The following is a 17500-nucleotide window of genomic DNA, read 5'->3' on the forward strand; positions in this document are numbered from 1 at the left end:
GCAATAAATATTATTAGAAAATTCAAGTGACTGAACACTTTAGTAATCGTTTCTAAAAAGTTGCATCGTATTCATATATACAACTATTTTAAATTATAATCTTATTTCACTACGTTTCACTACGAAAATCGTATTGAATAAGCATACATGGCAACTCTCACCTGAAAAAATATGTTGTAATGACAGCATCTAACCAGCAGGGGATAATCTAACTGGGCCAGGGGTGTGCAAACTCAGTTGTGAAGGACCGGTGTCCTGCATAGTTTAGCTCCAACTTCCTTTAACACACCTCCCTGGAAGTTTCTAGTATACCTAGAAAGAGCTTGATTAGCTGGTTCAGGTGTGTTTAATTGGGGTTGGAACTAAAATATGCAGGACACCAGCCTGCCAGGACTGAGTTTGGACACCCCTGAACTAGGCCATGCTAATGAACAGACGTTATTTTGACTAATAAAAGCTCAATATTTCTCCACCTTTCTATTTTTTTTAGAGAAAAGACATTTATAATGTCACAGATCATTTCTATTTCAATTAATTTAATACTAAAAAATGACTGCATCACAGTTTAGTAAAAATATAACATAAAAAATAAAAAAAATAAATTAAATGTAAAAGAAATTATAACATCCATTATAAATCATGTCCAATAATTTTTGAACATAATTAAATTCTAATCCTATTATACAGTATTACAATTTTTACTCTATTTTAAACAGTCTTAATAAACAAAAGCCGCACATGTGTATTCAATAAGAATACATGCAACCTTTAACTGAAAAAGTAGTTACAGCATCTAACCAGCAGGGGCAAACTAGGCTACATTATTTTGACTAATAAAAGCTCTTTATTAATTATAGAAAATGATTTCATTGAGACGGAGAAGTCGTTTGTAATGTCAGATCATTTCAATTTCAATCAATTTAATTTAATTTAATTTAAACTTTATTTTTGTTTTGATTGCATCATAGGTAAAAATTCTAAATAAAATAATAGAACAGAATAAAATGAAATTAAAATAACAACAAAATCATGTCAAATCACTTTTGAACAGCACAATAAAATAATATTTGACAAGTCAAGTGACTGAAGACTGGAGTAATCGTTGCTAAACAGTTGCATCACGTTCCTATTTACAACTATTTAAAATTCTAATTCTAATATTTCACAATATTTCTTTTTTTAACTGTATTTTAAACAGCCTTAATGAACAAAAGCAGCACATGTGTATTCAATAAGTATTTATGGCAACTTTCAACTGAAAAAGAGGGTGTAGTTACAGCATCTTACCAGCAGGGCTAACTAGACCATGCTCATGAATATATACATTAGATGTCGCCTACCCTGTTGTTGTCTATTGGAAGGAATGCGTCAGTAGAGCCGCCATTTTAGTACAGGGTAGCGCTCCTTTGAAATGAATGCGGGACCAAGCTGCAGTCGGGGATTGGGGCCATCCATAGCCAGAGAAATACACATATATCTATGATTGGGAGTTTTCCCGGAGGTCAGTATGCTATTTTTTTTTTAATTACGAAACTTATAATTTTACATCACTTTTCTACATTGATCGATAAGTGATCGCTTAGGCATTCCTGACAAAAAACTTGTGTTTGTGTGTATGGAAATGTACTATACACCCTCCCTGTTAAATTTGATCTAATCTGCGTCCTGAAACACATCCCCTTCTCCTGCTTACACTTCTCATACTGACGGAGGGAGCGATTTGTTTGTGAATGAATCTCCGTTATGAACGACTCCTTCTCTTAGCCGACAATAATACAAGTTTCCGACACTGCAGCATCTCGTTGTTATATTTCTTTTGCTTTGTTTGCTGAGTTTATTCAACAAAACTAGCATAAGCCGAGTGTTTAGTGCGAGCTGGTGCTAGTTTGCCTTATGGTGAATGCAGTAGGTGACTGTTTTATCATCAATAATGTTACCTGTTCAGCACAAAAGTTCATAACATACAAAAACGTAAAAAAACAAGATCTTACCTATGAAATGTTCTGCCTTTGTGCTTTGTTTTCTTTGTTAGCTCGTTACTACACGTGTACACAGCGCTAAAGTCCAGCATCTTCACGTAGTAACACTGTCTTGACTAGTGCGGTTGAATGACACTTGTCCTGGGAGCACTGTACAAATATGGCAGCGCTATTGACGCATGCTCAGGGTCCATATGCGATATCTAATGTATATATCTATGGCCATGCTAATGAACAGACCTTATTTTGATTAATGATGTGTTCACACCAGATGTGGAAGAAGCGTCAAGCTGGGCTCAGTCTGTAGCACCGCCGAAAGCCTCCGTCATCAAGGTACAGTTTCTGTAGGAGTTTATGAACTCACAGAGCTGGATGCACCTCTGAAAGGATCTAGTGGACTCGGCTCCAAACGAATCGATGCTGTTTTTCAGCTGTCATAAAAGCACATGAACACAGCTACTCTCTCAATAAAATCCATGTTAGCCATTTAGCAACGTAGCTAGAGTCACCAGGCAGACAGAAGCCCTGCCCATGATGTGAATACACGTTTATTGTGAAGTGAATTTTAACGTGCGAATGAAGCGAGTAAACTCAAAATGTGCCGCGTCTGGTGTGAACACAGCGTAATAAAAAGTCAATATTTCCCCACCTTTTTTTCCTGATTAAAAATTCATACATTTAACAGAAAATACATTATATTCTATTTGAATTAATTTATTTACTTTTTTTGATCGCATCACAGATGTAAAATAAAAATAAAAAATAAAATTAATTTAATTAAATTAAAAAATTATTAAAATCAATTATAAATCGTGTCAAACTATTTTTGAACGTAATTTAAATTCGGTAACACTTTACAATAAGGTTAATTAGTTGATGCATTTACTAACATGAACTAATCATGAACAACACTTGTACAGCATTTATTAATCATAATCGAACATTTACTAACAATGAACGACTGTATTTTCATTAACTAACGTTAACTAACATGAACAAATACTGTAGTAAATGTATTGTTCATTTTTTGTTCATGTTAGTAAATGCATTAATTAACATTAACTAATGAACCTTATTGTAAAGTGTGACCTTAAATTCTAATTCTATTTCACAGTATTATAATATTTACTCTATAATAAACAAAAACTGCACAAATGTATTCAATAATATTACATGGCAACTTTCAACTGAAAAATATGGTGTAGTTACAGAACCTAACCAGCTAACTAGGCCATGCTAATGAACAGAAGCTATTTTGACTAATTGTCATTTTTCTGAGATAAATAAAAGCTCCATATTTCCCCACCATTTTTTCTGATTAAATAATTAATTAATTCATTAATAAATGATTAATTAATAAAATAATTCATTAAGACAGAAAAAATGTTTACAATGTTACAGATCATTTCTATTTCAATTAATTTAATTTAATTTTAATTTTTTGTTTTGATTGCACAGTTCAGTAAAAAATATATAAAATAAAATAAAATAAAATAAAATAAAATAAAATAAAATAAAATAAAATAAAATAAAATAAAATAAAATAAAATAAAATAAAATAAAAAACACTTATAAATAATGCAAAATCATTTTTGAACAGCACAATGAAATATTATTTTACAATTCAAGTGACTGAAGACTGGAGTAGTCGTTGCTAAAATGGTAGGGAAAAGCATCACATCTAGGCCATGCTAATGAACAGAAGCTATTTTGACTAATTTTCAGTTTCTGAGAAAAATAAAAGCTCCATATTTCCCCACCATTTTTTTCTGCTTAATTAATTAATTAATTAATTAATAAATGATTAATTCATAAAATAATTCATTAAGACAGAAAATATGTTTACAATGTTACAGATCATTTCTATTTCAATTAATTTAATTTAATTTAAATTTTATGTTTTGATTGCACAGTTCAGTAAAAAATATATAAAATAAAATAAAATAAAAAAATAAATAAATTTAAAAAAATGAAAAACTAAAAAATTAAATTAAATTAAATTAAATTAAATTAAATTAAATTAAATTAAATTAAATTAAAATAAAATAAAATAAAATAAAATAAAATAAAATAAAATAAAATAAAATAAAATAAAATAAAATAAAATAAAATAAAATATATTAAATTAAATTAAATTAAATTAAAAACACTTATAAATAATGTAATATCATTTTTGAACAGCTCAATGAAATGTTATTTTACAATTCAAGAGACTGAAGACTGGAGTAATCGTTGCTAAAATGGTAGGGAAAAGCATCACATCTATATATATATATATACAACTATTTTAAATTCTATTCCTGTTTCACAATATTACAATTTCACTGCATTTTAAACAGCCAACAAATGTATATTCAAATAAGAACTCATGGCAACTTTCAACTGAAAAAGAAGCTGTAGTTACAGCATCTAACCAGCAGGGGCTAACAAGGCCACGCTAACACTAGCGTTTGATTAGCAGTCTTGTAAACACAACCCCTCAGAGTCTACAGCAAACAACTAAACAAGCTTGTGGCTTAATGTTGACAAGCCAAACCCTTCTAAGTTACAAACGCCTCACAGCAGAACAAAGCAATGACTTATTCATCATGCCAGAGGCTGGGTTTTTACTTCTAATCAAACTTTCAGACATTTGATTTCTAATTAACGGCATTGAATATTACATGCGATGGGCAACTCGCCCCAGAGTCTTCCAAGATCCCACTTTCTTTTTCTGTCTTTTGAAATGAAATCTCAGCAGATTACGAACAGATCAGTGTTAGACTTTCAAACAAAGAGCTTTGTGTGTGTGTGTGCGTGTGTGTGGGAATAAAAACCCTTATCGCTATCAGATAATTCAATTAATCTGAAAGTATATCATCAGACTGACATGCATCGACGTCTCCCTGATGAATTATGGTGCATGAAGCATATCTCTGAACTCTCTGAAGCCGCTCAAACAATGTTGAAGCTTCACAGGGAAAAGATTCGCACTTCGGGCTGATAAGACAAAAGCTGTTATCCGGATGTGTTTATGCAAGATGAGGGAGAAAGAGAATAAGAGACAGAGACGTGTATCAAGCTGGTGTGTGTTTCTAACAGAGATGTGGATTTTATACCTGGCAGGACGGCAGGAATGTAGAGACACACTACGCTATTATAGGTGACCAGATAGGGGTTGCTAGGGTGTTTTGGGTGGTTGCTAGGGTGTTCTGAGAGACTGGGAGGTGGGAGATTTGATTTTATGATCAAACAAAGTAAAATATAGAATTATAGTAGACTTAGAAGTCTGAAAAGATGCAGCTTTTATTATTCATTCATTCATTTTTTTTCGGCTTAGTCCCTTTATTCATCAGGGGTCGCCACAGCGGAATGAACCGCCAACTTATCCAGCATATGTTTTACACAGCGGATGCTCTTCCAGCTGCAACCCAGTAATGGGAATCATCCATACACACTCATATACACTATGGGCAATTTACTTTATACAATTCACCTATAGGGGCAGCACGGTGGCGCAGTGGGTAGCACAATCGCCTCACTGGTCGCTGGTTCGAGAGAGGAAACCCATGCCAACACGAGGAGAACATGCAAACTCCACACAGCAATGCCAACTGGCCCAGCCGAGACTCGAATCAGTGAGCTTCTTTCTGTGAGGCGATCGTGCTACCCACTGCACCACCATGCCGCCCACTTTTATTTTTATTATTATTATTATTACTATTATTATTACTGTTGTTATTGTTGTTGTTGTTGATGCTGTTGTTGTCATTATTATCTTTATTATTATATAAAATTATAATAGAATTTCTACTACTAATAATACTAATTTAAAGTAATTTGTTTGGATAATAATAATAATAATAATAATAATAATAATAATAATAATAATAATAATAATAATAATAATAATAATTAATAATAATAACAACAGCTGTTGTTGTTATTGTTGTTATATAAAAATTGTGTTGTCATTATGATTTTTAATTTATTTATTAATAGAATATTTGTTTAAAAGAATAAACCCTAATAGATTTTAATACTACTATTACTACTACTATTAATACTAATTGTATTTGTTTGCATAATAATAATAATAATAATAATAATAATAATAATAATAATAATAATAATAATAATAATAATAATAATAATAATAATATTCCCCAGAGATGGGTTGCGTCAGGAAGGGCATCCGCTGCGTAAAAACAAATGCTGGATAAGTTGGCGGTTCATTCCACTTAGGCGACCCCAGATTAATAAAGGGTCTAAGCCGAAAAGAAAATAAAGGAATGAATGATAATAATAATAATAATAATAACAATAATAGTTGTTGTTGTTGTTATTATTATTATTATTATTATTATTATTATTATTATTATTATTATTATTATTATTATTATTATTATTATTATATTAAATTATGATGTCATAATGATTTTTTAAAAAATTATTAATGGAATATTAGTTGAAAAGAAGAATAACCAAATACATTTTAATACAACTACTATTACTTTTACAAGTACTAATAATAATTTTATTAGTTTGGAAAATAATAATAATAATAATAATAATAATAATAATAATAATAATAATAATAATAATAATAATAATAATAATAATAAAATAATAATAATTATTATAATAATAAAAAATGACATAATAATAATAATAAAATGCATTTAAAAAAGTTTTTTAAGAGGTCCTTTTCGGCTTTTTACACTATAAACTTCCTTGTTGCTGCTGGAGCATCAAGAAAGATCTGAAAACGTTGAAGCACAAAGTCTGGAAAGGGAGTTGTTCTTTGTATCAGTAAACACTGTGTTTAAACTCCCACAAACAACTTGATTATAGTCATAAATCTTCTTCTGGGAGCAAACACATCACAATATATTCACTGGTACCTATAAAGCTAAAACCTCCTCACATATACTTATCAGTGGTGGAAAGAGTATTGATAAGTCATACTCAAGTAAAAGTACACAATACTACTCAAATTATGAATTATGGTAGGGAATTTAGTGATTGTTTAGGGCCATTTAATGATTTCAGTTCTCATACAGTCGACATCATCTTCATCATCTTCATCTAAACAGTCTCTCAGTCATTGTGTGTAATGATTTTGTGTCTTATTGGACACTTTTAATGCTTTTACACTATATGTTGCAAATTTTTACATCCACATTTTAAAAACGAGGTAAAGCATAAAAGATGTCTCACCACTCGCTGCTTGACGTTGGGTTTCTGCAGGAGCCATTCAATGTCCAGCGTTTGCCCATTGGACTGCCAGAACGGATAATGGCATGGCAACGTGCCGTTGTCCCCGACAACCCGTTTCATCTCAGTCTCAGCCCCGGCCGAGAGCAAACTCAACAACACTACAGAGAAGAAACAAAAAGAGCATTTCCATGAGATAATGTGCTGGTGGACAATTACACATCTAGGAGATATTTATATACAATGTATACTGTACAAAGCCAGATATGCCTATATATATAAGGGGCGACACGGTGGCTCAGTGGTTAGCACTGTCGCCTCACAGCAAGAAGGTCGCTGGTTCGAGCCCCAGCTGGGGAGATATAGTTATATAGGGCAGGAGGGCTCTATATATATATATATATATATATATATATATATATATATATATATATGTATATAGGGCTCTATATATATAGTTATATAGAGATATAGGGCAGGAGATATAGTTTGCATGTTCTCCCCGTGTTCGCGTGGGTTACATGAGTGTGAATGGGTGTTTCCCAGTGATGGGTTGCAGCTGGAAGGACATCCACTGTGTAAAACATATGCTGAATAAGTTGGCAGTTGATTCTGCCATGGGCAGAATTATATTATTCAGGACACTAGTATTCAGCTTAAAGTGCAATTTAAAGGCCTAACTAGGTTAATTAGGTTAACAAGGCATTTTAGGATAATTAGGCAAGTTATTGTATAACAACGGTTTGTTCTGTAGACTATCGAAAACAAATACTGCTTAAGGGGGCTAATAATATTAACCTTAAAATGGGTTAATAAAAAATATTATAGGAAATACCATGAAAACTTCCTTGCTAAACACCATTTGGGAAATACTTGAAAAAATAAATTGAATTCAGGGCAAATAATTTTGACTTTAACTGTATATTAAGCAAACTAACCCTTAACAGTTTGTTTACTGTAGCATTTTTGCCGTTTTTACTGTTGAATCACAGCCGTATTTACAGTCTATCAAAGTATAAAAACACTGCTGAAAGGTAAGCAAAATCGGCAGTATCTCAGACAAGGCCTCAATGAAGCCGTGGCTTTCTCTGCCACAGGGATCCTGCCTAATTTACTGGAGGCTGTTGGACATTGCCGCACGTCCTGCTTCTGTAAATATTATGACACTTCCTCATTTTAGCTGCTCAACCCAAGGGAACTGGAAAGGGAATGAGCTGTACTGCTAAACGCAGGGGTTTGGGATTGATGGACTGACTGACTGACCGACCAACTGATTCATCCACCCACCCCTTTCCCTAAACCCAACCGATTTGTTTTGATTGTTTTCAAAAGCAATCCAGACAAAGAAAAGCACTTGATTTTTTTTTACCACGTTTTCAGATCTTACCACGTTCTCACCCTGTTATTAACTTGTTTAATTTATTTTTTGCCTTTTGTTTATGCTTTCCCTGCTTTCTGGAACTGTTCTTCGCTGGACTCGAACCCTGTCATAATGGTCAACTCCTCTATGTGTCTCAAGTCTGCTGATGGATGCAGTGAGCTACTGGGCAAACTGGTAACACTGGAAAAGCCGTCCATCCGGAGGTAAGCGGTCTGCTAGTAGCATAAAAAATAACAGAAGCCGTCTGCGGCTTCATATTATCCCGTAGCATTCGTTTTAAAGGTGAAATGCAGCTCTGGTTACGTAATTCACGCTCTCCAGAAATGTATACAGGGCTGCGTTTTCACATTGAGCCTGTGTTGAACATTGTTTGTGTTTGTTGTACAATAATAAAAAATATAATAGGAAATACCATGAAAACTCCCTTGCTAAACACCATTTGGGAAATACTTGAATAAAATAAATTGAATTCAGGGCAAATAATTTTGACTTTAACTGTATATTAAGCAAACTAACCCTTAACAGTTTGTTAACTGTAGCATTTTTGCAGTTTATACTGTTGAATCACAGCCGTATTTACTGTCTATCAAAGTATAAAAACACTGCTGAAAGGTAAGCAAAATCGGCAGTATCTCAGACAAGGCCTCAATGAAGCCGTGGCTTTCTCTGCCACAGGGATCCTGGCTAATTTACTGGAGGCTGTTGGACATTGCCGCAGGCTTGAGTAGCATTACAGACAGGCGTCGTGGGGATTTGCAGACTAGTGAGGTCCCACGAGGCAGGAATAGGACTAGATGCGCAATTCCCTTCCACCTGGTGAGAGGAGCTCGCAATACAAACAATGCGGCATAACTCACAGCTCCAGCCGTCTCACATGTGCAAAAACCAACAGATATTTCTGGAGCTCTGGCATTAGCATAACATTACACATAATCTGCTGTCGAATATCGCAAATAGCTGCACCTCTGCGAGCAGCCATGCCAGCAAAGCGCATACGTCCTGCTTCTGTAAATATTATGACACTTCCTCATTTTAGCTGCTCAACCCAAGGGAACTGGAAAGGGAATGAGCTGTACTGCTAAACGCAGGGGTTTGGGATTGATGGACGTGCCGGTTTTAAGTGTGTTTTGTCTGGCTGTGCTCGTTCGGCTATCGCCGTGTCATGCTAGGAATGCATGTGCCACGTGTCGCTGGCCAAAGCATGGCGCGTGATGAGTTGACTGACCTGCAGGAGTGACTGTGAAGCACCACCTGTGCCAAAACACCGGTCATGCAGGATCAGCCCGACTGAAACGCATCTTATTTATGCTTCCTGAAGTTCACTAGGGTATAAGGCCAGGTGACTGACACATTTTTTCACTATTATACAGTTGAAGTCAAAATTATTAGCAGTTTATCAGTTTACTACAGTTCATACCACACTATGCTGTAGCATTCCTTAAAGTGTTGTCAATACTATAATATACAGTACAGTATAAAACACTTAACTATAAGTATCAAACACACTATAGTATTTACTGTAAATGACTATAGTATTTTCACTTTATTTTCAAGTGGGTGGACAGTTAGCACACAATCTCCAATACATTACATTAGCAATAATCCAGAAGACTTTAGATTGAGGTTTTGCCAGGGTTTTTAGATGTTCAAACTAAAATTTGGCACAACGCTCTGCAAATATCCTATACAACCAGGGCCGAGCAAGCTGAACAAAGGAATTTTTGCAAAGGACGATCATGCCGCCCTTAACCCAAAAGTGAAAACGAAAGTGTGACGGGTGGCGGGGGGGTGTGGTGGGGGTTCTGGGGGGGGGGTGGTGTTGCGGATGAAATTTAAAGAGTGTGTTGTCGGGGTGTTGGGGGTGGGGGTCGCGGATATAACCGAGGACGCAGGTGGTGAGGACCGCCTAGGTCAACTCTATGGACGCGCCGGCCCTGTATATAACACTTTGAGCTCCAATATATTGAGCTTTAAAGATTATGTCAATCCTGATGACTTAATTCTCAATCTTTTGCCATCATTTTAGATGTTCAAACTACTATCTTTGGAAGATATAGTCCAATGCATCCCTGTTCTGAGTGAAACACATAAATTAAGATGTCCAAAACAACATTAAAAACCAGATATACAGTCTAACAGCACATCAGTACTAATACATTTAGCTTTATTATACATTATATACTACACATTTTAGCTTATACCAATGCTAATGTAGAAGATCTAGGATTGACACTTTTGCCAGCATTTTTATGTTCAAACTAACATTTCCAACCCAGGCTCATTGTGGATCCATACCACTGTGTACATTTCTGGAGAGCGCCAAATACATCCAAAGAGGTACATTTTTTGCAGTTTTTGTTTTCGTGAATCCACCAGGGGCCGCTGTGTACGTTTTTTCAGATCTCAAATTTCTCTTGCGAGTGTCATTCGCGCCTCTACCAGAGGTCGCTGTCAACTGACTGACTGACCGACCGACTGATTCATCCACCCACCCCTTTCCCTAAACCCAACCGATTTGTTTTGATTGTTTTCAGAAGCAATCCAGAAAAAGAAAAGCCCTTGATTTTTTTTTACCCCGTTTTCAGATCTTACCACGTTCTCACCCTGTTATTAACTTGTTTATTTTATTTTTTGCCTTTTGTTTATGCTTTCCCTGCTTTCTGGAACTGTTCTTCACTGGACTTGAACCCTGTCGTCACGGTCAACTCCTCTCTATGTCTCAAGTCTGCTGATGTACGCAGTGAGCTACTGGGCAAACTGGTAACACTGGAAAAGCCGTCCATACGAAGGTAAGCGGTCTGCTGGTAGCATGAAAAGTAACAGAAGCCATCCCGTAGCATTCGTTTTAAAGGTGAAATGCAGCTCTGGATACGTAATTCGCGCTCTCCAGAAATGTGTACGGGGCTGCGTTTTCACATTGAGCCTGTGTTGAACATTGTTTGTGTTTGTTGTACATTTTTAGTGCCAAGAATAAACTAGATTGTTTTCATCTGGCTTAAACTAGGGGTTTTATAGCTGGGTTTACCAGAGTGCCACAAGGCTGTGATTTGGGTCCATAAAATGTTTGATGAAAATATAAAAAAATTAAAAAAAAACTGAAAATGCATAAACAAACATTCAAACTACGTGATATTACAGACTAAAATAATAAAAGGCATATGAAATAAGTAAATACATGTAAAATACTTAACTAAACAAATACAGAAAATGCTTAGAATAAAAAAAGAATACAATTTTAATTATTAACAAAGTATTTCAAACTAAAATTTTAGGAAATACACATTTTATATAACTTTAAGTTGGGTGAACTTGTATACAAAATACAAAAAAAAAAACAAGTTTGCTTGACTCAAAAAACAACGTTTGCTGTTTGTTCAAACTACTTATTTAGCTGAAATAACCCAATTCTTGATATTTCAGTGAGGACAACTTAATAGTTTTATGTTCAATCCACTTAAATGTGTAAAAACCAATAAACTAACTTAATTGCTTCATGTTGCCCCAACACAAATCGATTGTGTGTAACCCAGCAACTCTTTTTACAGTGTTTAACATTTTATTATTTTATTTATTATCCCTCCTATGGAGATGATAATATTTGACCTCATCAAGATGGCGCCGCAGATGGCCGCCTCGGTGTGGAGCTCTCCAGTGTTTGCACTGTTTTTGTTAGTTTCTAGACTAACCGCATCTGTTTAATGTTTATCATTTTTATTTATTTTTTTCATATTTATTTTGTGTTGTCACTTTATGTACACTGGAAGCTTCTGTAGCCAAAACAAATTCCTTGTGTGTGTGAAGCACACTTGGCAATAAAACTGATTCTGATTCTGATTTGGGTGTCCATATCATTTAAAAATGATAACATGGATATCATTCATTTAATCATTTTCCTTTGGCTTAGTCCCTTTATTCATCAGCGGTCACCACGGCGGAATGAACCACCAACTTATTCAGCATATGTTTTACACAGTGGATGTCCTTCCAGCTGCAACCCAGTGGGAAACACCCCCACACACCCGCATTCACACACATACACTACGGCCAATTTGGTTGATTCAGTTCACCTGTAGCGTATCTTTGGATTGTGGGGGAAACCGGAGCATCCGGAGGAAGCCCACGCCAACACGAGGACAACATGCAAACTCCACACAGAAATGCCAACTGACCAAGCGAGCTAGAGACCTTCCTGCTGTGAGGCGACAGTGCTAACCACTGAGCCACCGTGCTGCCAAACATGGATATCTTTCCTTAATTTAAATGCACAGCCACCATCATTAGAGATTGACCCTTGATGATGGAGTTTGTGTTTGGCATGTTTCCCCATGATCTTCTCCTCTATCTCCTTCCGCTCCTATAAATAAAAGAGCATGGCTCATTCACCTGCCCACGTTATCCTTCAAACAGCGAGAAGCGAATTAGCATAATGTGGGAATGTTGATATATAGGCAGTACCTGCGCTCATTCTGAGGGAGCTTTAATGAGAAGAAAGCCAGATACGATCTGCATGGGTCTCTTCAGGCCACATCCTCAAGTCATTCTCATTAAAGTTTGTGTTTCTGATTCAGCTCTATGATCTCAAAGGGCTCCATAGGCTGCAGGCGGTGGGAAGAATTAAAGAAATGGTTGTGCTGCTGTGGCTCTTTGTCTCTTCGCATGAGGAAAATGCTGAAGTAAAACAGTGAGTCAGCAGAAAGCAGCGTGAGCTCCCCTGCAGTCAGGCCTGCTCATGACTCTTTAATGCAGCGCTCGCGTCCTCCATCATCCGCTGTGATCTACACAGTCAGGAGTGTGGGAGAAACATTCAATTGATTTCAGGAAGGATGGTATGGCTCGATAGTGTAGATACAAGAACAACACAGGTGATTGTGAAAGTCACATTAAAAAGTTTGACTTTTTTCTACTGTCAGCTTTTAGACGAACTATTCCTTATACTTAAAAACCATTTATTAAAAAAAAAACATTATTTTTAATTATAATTATAATTATAATTTGTCACTACCTGACAAAAGTCTTGTCGCCTGTCCAAGTTTTAGGAACAACAAATAATAACTTGACTTCTAGTTGATCACTTGGTATTAGAAGTGGCTTATATGAAAGGCCTCTAGATTACGCTTTTTTGACCAAAATAAAATATGATCATGCCTTGATTTTTAATTAATTAGGACAGTAAGCTCTGACTTTAAGTCATGCTGCAGTGGAAACAGAATTAATATTGTGTGTGACTCCCATGACTTATTAATAAAGTCATCTGGAATGGCAAAGAAAGCGCTCTTGCAGGACTCCCAGAGTTCATCAAGATTCTTTAGATTCATCTTCAATGACCCCTCCTTCATCTTACCTCAGACATGCTCAATAATGTTCATGTCTGGTGACTGGGCTGGCCAATCCTAGAGCACCTTGACCTTCTTTGCTTTCAGGAACTTTAATGTGGAGGCTGAAGTATGAGAAGGAGCGCTATCCTGCTGAGGAATTTGCCCTCTCCTGTGGTTTGTAATGTAATGGGCAGCACAAATGTCTTGATACCTCAGGCTGTTGATGTTGCCATCCACTCTGCAGATCTCTTGCACGCCCCCATACTGAATGTGACCCCAAACCATGATTTTTCTTTCACCAAACTTGACAATTTTTTGTGAGAATCTTGGGTCCATGCAGGTTCCAGTAGGTCTGCAGTATTTGTGATGATTGGGATGCAGTTCAGCAGATGATTCATCTGAAAAATCTACCTTCTGCCACTTTTCCAAATGATCAACTAGAAGTCAAGTTATCATTTGTTGCTCTTACAATTAGGATCTACGACAAGACTTTTGTCAGGTAGTGTATTTTAGAATAAATCAGATTTTTAAAAATGATTTCAAGTCAAGTCATACTGGAATTTGTGAATATACAGTGGAACAAAATGTCGAAATTATTCGCCCTCCTGTTAATTTCAGTTTCTTTTTCAAATATTTCCCAAATGATGTTTAACAGAGCAAGGAATTTTTCACAGTATTTCTTATTATATTATTTCTTCTGGAGAAAGTCTTATTTGCTTTATTCTGGGTAGAATAAAAGCAGCTTTTCATTTTTTAAAAATCATTTTCATGTCAATATTATTCTCCCCCTTTTTGATCGTCTACAGAACAAACTATTTTTTTAATTAAATGATAACATTTTTATTTATACGATTTTATTGTTAAATAACAGTCATCAGGCAGTGATTATGCTTAATAAACTGTAATAACTGACAAAAAATGGGCATCCTTCTTATCTAATAATGCATTTATATGATTTTGACTGAGTGTTCATTTGACTTAAACAAATTTGGCTACAAGTTACAGGCTAAGCTAACATATAAAAAATCTTATAAAATATTGCTTCTTACCTACAAAGCTTTAAATAGTTGAGCCCCTGTTTATCTAACGAACCTTCTGTCTCGCTACAATCCAACTCGCTCTTAAAGATCTCAAAACTCAGGGCTTCTGGTACTACCCAGAATAGCAAAGTCTACTAAAGGAGGTCGAGTCTTCTCATTTATGGCTCCTAAACTCTGGAATAGCCTTCCTGATAATGTTCGAGGCTCAGACACACTCTCTCAGTTCAAAACTAGATTAAAGACCTGTCTTTTAACACATACACTTAATTCACAAATACACTTCATTAAACATGTACACATGACCTATATCCTATAAAACTGCAGGTTAAAGATGTCTGTATATAATAACTTATATTTGATTGTAACTTTAACTTAATATGCCTTAACTTTAACTTAATTTAACCTTTTGTAAAGCTGCTATGAAGTAATTATTGTTAAGAGCTGAATTGAATTGAATATACACATACATTAGCATTATAACAGTCAGTATATAGGTATATATCAGCTATTTAAACAAATCATTGACAATTATTGACCATGCTTACTATGATAATTAGCAGTATCATCTTCATCTTCAATCATTATGCATTTTATGTGACATTTAACAAGTGTTTATTTGATTCCAACAACTTTGCATACATGCTAACAAGACATATAACACAAATCTGCATTATTTCTGTCAAAATATTGACCCTTTTTTGTCATATATTTTTATAAATTGTCCATCTTGAGAAAAAACAGATACAAAGGCTACATTTAAAGTACATTGGCAGAATTATTATCACTATTATTGCACTGATCTGACATAGATAAGAATGTGTGGCATACAAAAAAACCTGCATTTCTCAGTACGTTCAGGTCATTAAGGGGAATGCTGTATCTCAATGCTCACACCTCTGACGGCATTTCTCCTTGGACACTTCTGTAGCTTATCTTGCTGAGTCATTCCTCGCCTGCTACTGTTAAGGATGGACATAATAATGTGTTGGAACAAGCTGGCAAGAAATCAAAGAACAGAACGAAAGCTGTTTTAATTTCATCCTCCTTCAAGGAGGTAAAGCTGGGCAACAAAAAAAAAAACAAACAAAAAAAATCCTGCCAGCCAGGTGGTTAAACAGCGATCCTTCACATCTTACTGTGCTTTAAACTTCAGTTCAGACTGAAAAGATGAGATTCGCGATGCTGGATTTGGAAACTGTGCTTTTAAAGTGTACGTTTGACATGCTTTGTTCTTTCTCAAGACGCATTTGAATGTCAGATGAGATCTCGCTGGAATCCACATACTGTAAACCAACAAACATATTGCGGTTGTTTTTCCTTGCAGTTTCACCTCCTCCTGAAATATAAAGGATCTCCTAGGATCTGGAATGTACAAAGCCCCTAAGGTGACATATAAAAAAAGTATAATAACGAGGACTTTTGCGTGCGCATGCGATACGTATAAATCATAATATCGTGCGCGCACGCGAAAGTCTTCATTATTATTTTTTGCACGTCACATTAGGGACTTCGTACATTGTACATGTTTGTCTATGTCGTGCACACGCGATACATATGAATCATAATATCGTGTGCGCACACAAAAATCTTCATTATTATTATTTTTTTGCAAACAGTCAGTTAACAGTGGCCTCTGGTGGGTTTACGCGAGAAAAGCAGGCGTGAATGGCACTTGTGAGAGAAATTTGGGCGTACACAGGTGCCTCTGGTGGATTCGTGAAAACAAAAACTGCAAAAATATGTACCTCCTGGCATGTATTTTGAGGCCTCCAGAAATGTATATAGAGGTACGTTTTCAGAATGAGCCTGGGTTGATATATCTATGTTGTGTGCACACGATACTATGTCGAGCCTAGGCGATATGTGCACGTGATACTATGTTGTATATCTATGCGCAGGGGCGTAGCAACTGGGGGGGACGGGGGATACGTCCCCCTCACTTTTAGAGACAGACCATTTAGAAACAGGTGATTAATAATCATATGAACGTATGATCTCATACAGCCGTCCCCCCACTTTAAAATGTCCGCTACGCCCCTGTGCATGCGATATATACAGTATATCTATGTCATGCTCCCGTAATATGTATATATATATATGTATATATATATATATATGAGTATATATATATATATGAGTATATATATATATATATATATATATATATATATATATATATATATATATATATATATATATATATATATATATATATATATATATATATATATATATATATACACACACATATACATAATATATATATATATATATATATATATATTGTGTGCACATGATAATATGTCGTGCGCAAGCGATATGTATATCTATGTAGTGCGCAGTATATATATATATATATATATATATATATATATATATATATATATATATATATATATATATATATATATATATATATTAAACTCTTTATATTACAAGTATTTAAAATCTTGCATCAAAAATCTCGATATTAATCTTGGCTTGACATTGCAAATCTTGGGCTATGGCACGTTTACATTGCAATCACTTCTAAAGGAAATATTAATATGTTAAATATGCAATTTCATGTACTACAAACAAAAATTCCTT

At 35.0% G+C, this 17500-nt stretch overlaps 1 protein-coding gene across 1 annotated transcript in view; it reads right to left on the reverse strand.

The window, feature by feature from the left end:
* Window positions 1–17500, reverse strand: part of clmpb (CXADR like membrane protein b) — a 165117-nt gene that overhangs the window by 35503 nt on the left and 112114 nt on the right. Inside the window, exon 2 of the mRNA XM_056479059.1 lies at window positions 7179–7336. Coding sequence (XP_056335034.1) covers window positions 7179–7336 — 158 coding nt within the window. The remainder of the gene's footprint in view (window positions 1–7178; window positions 7337–17500) is intronic.

Source organism: Danio aesculapii, chromosome 18, assembly GCF_903798145.1.
Source record: "Danio aesculapii chromosome 18, fDanAes4.1, whole genome shotgun sequence".
Lineage (NCBI taxonomy): Eukaryota > Metazoa > Chordata > Actinopteri > Cypriniformes > Danionidae > Danio > Danio aesculapii.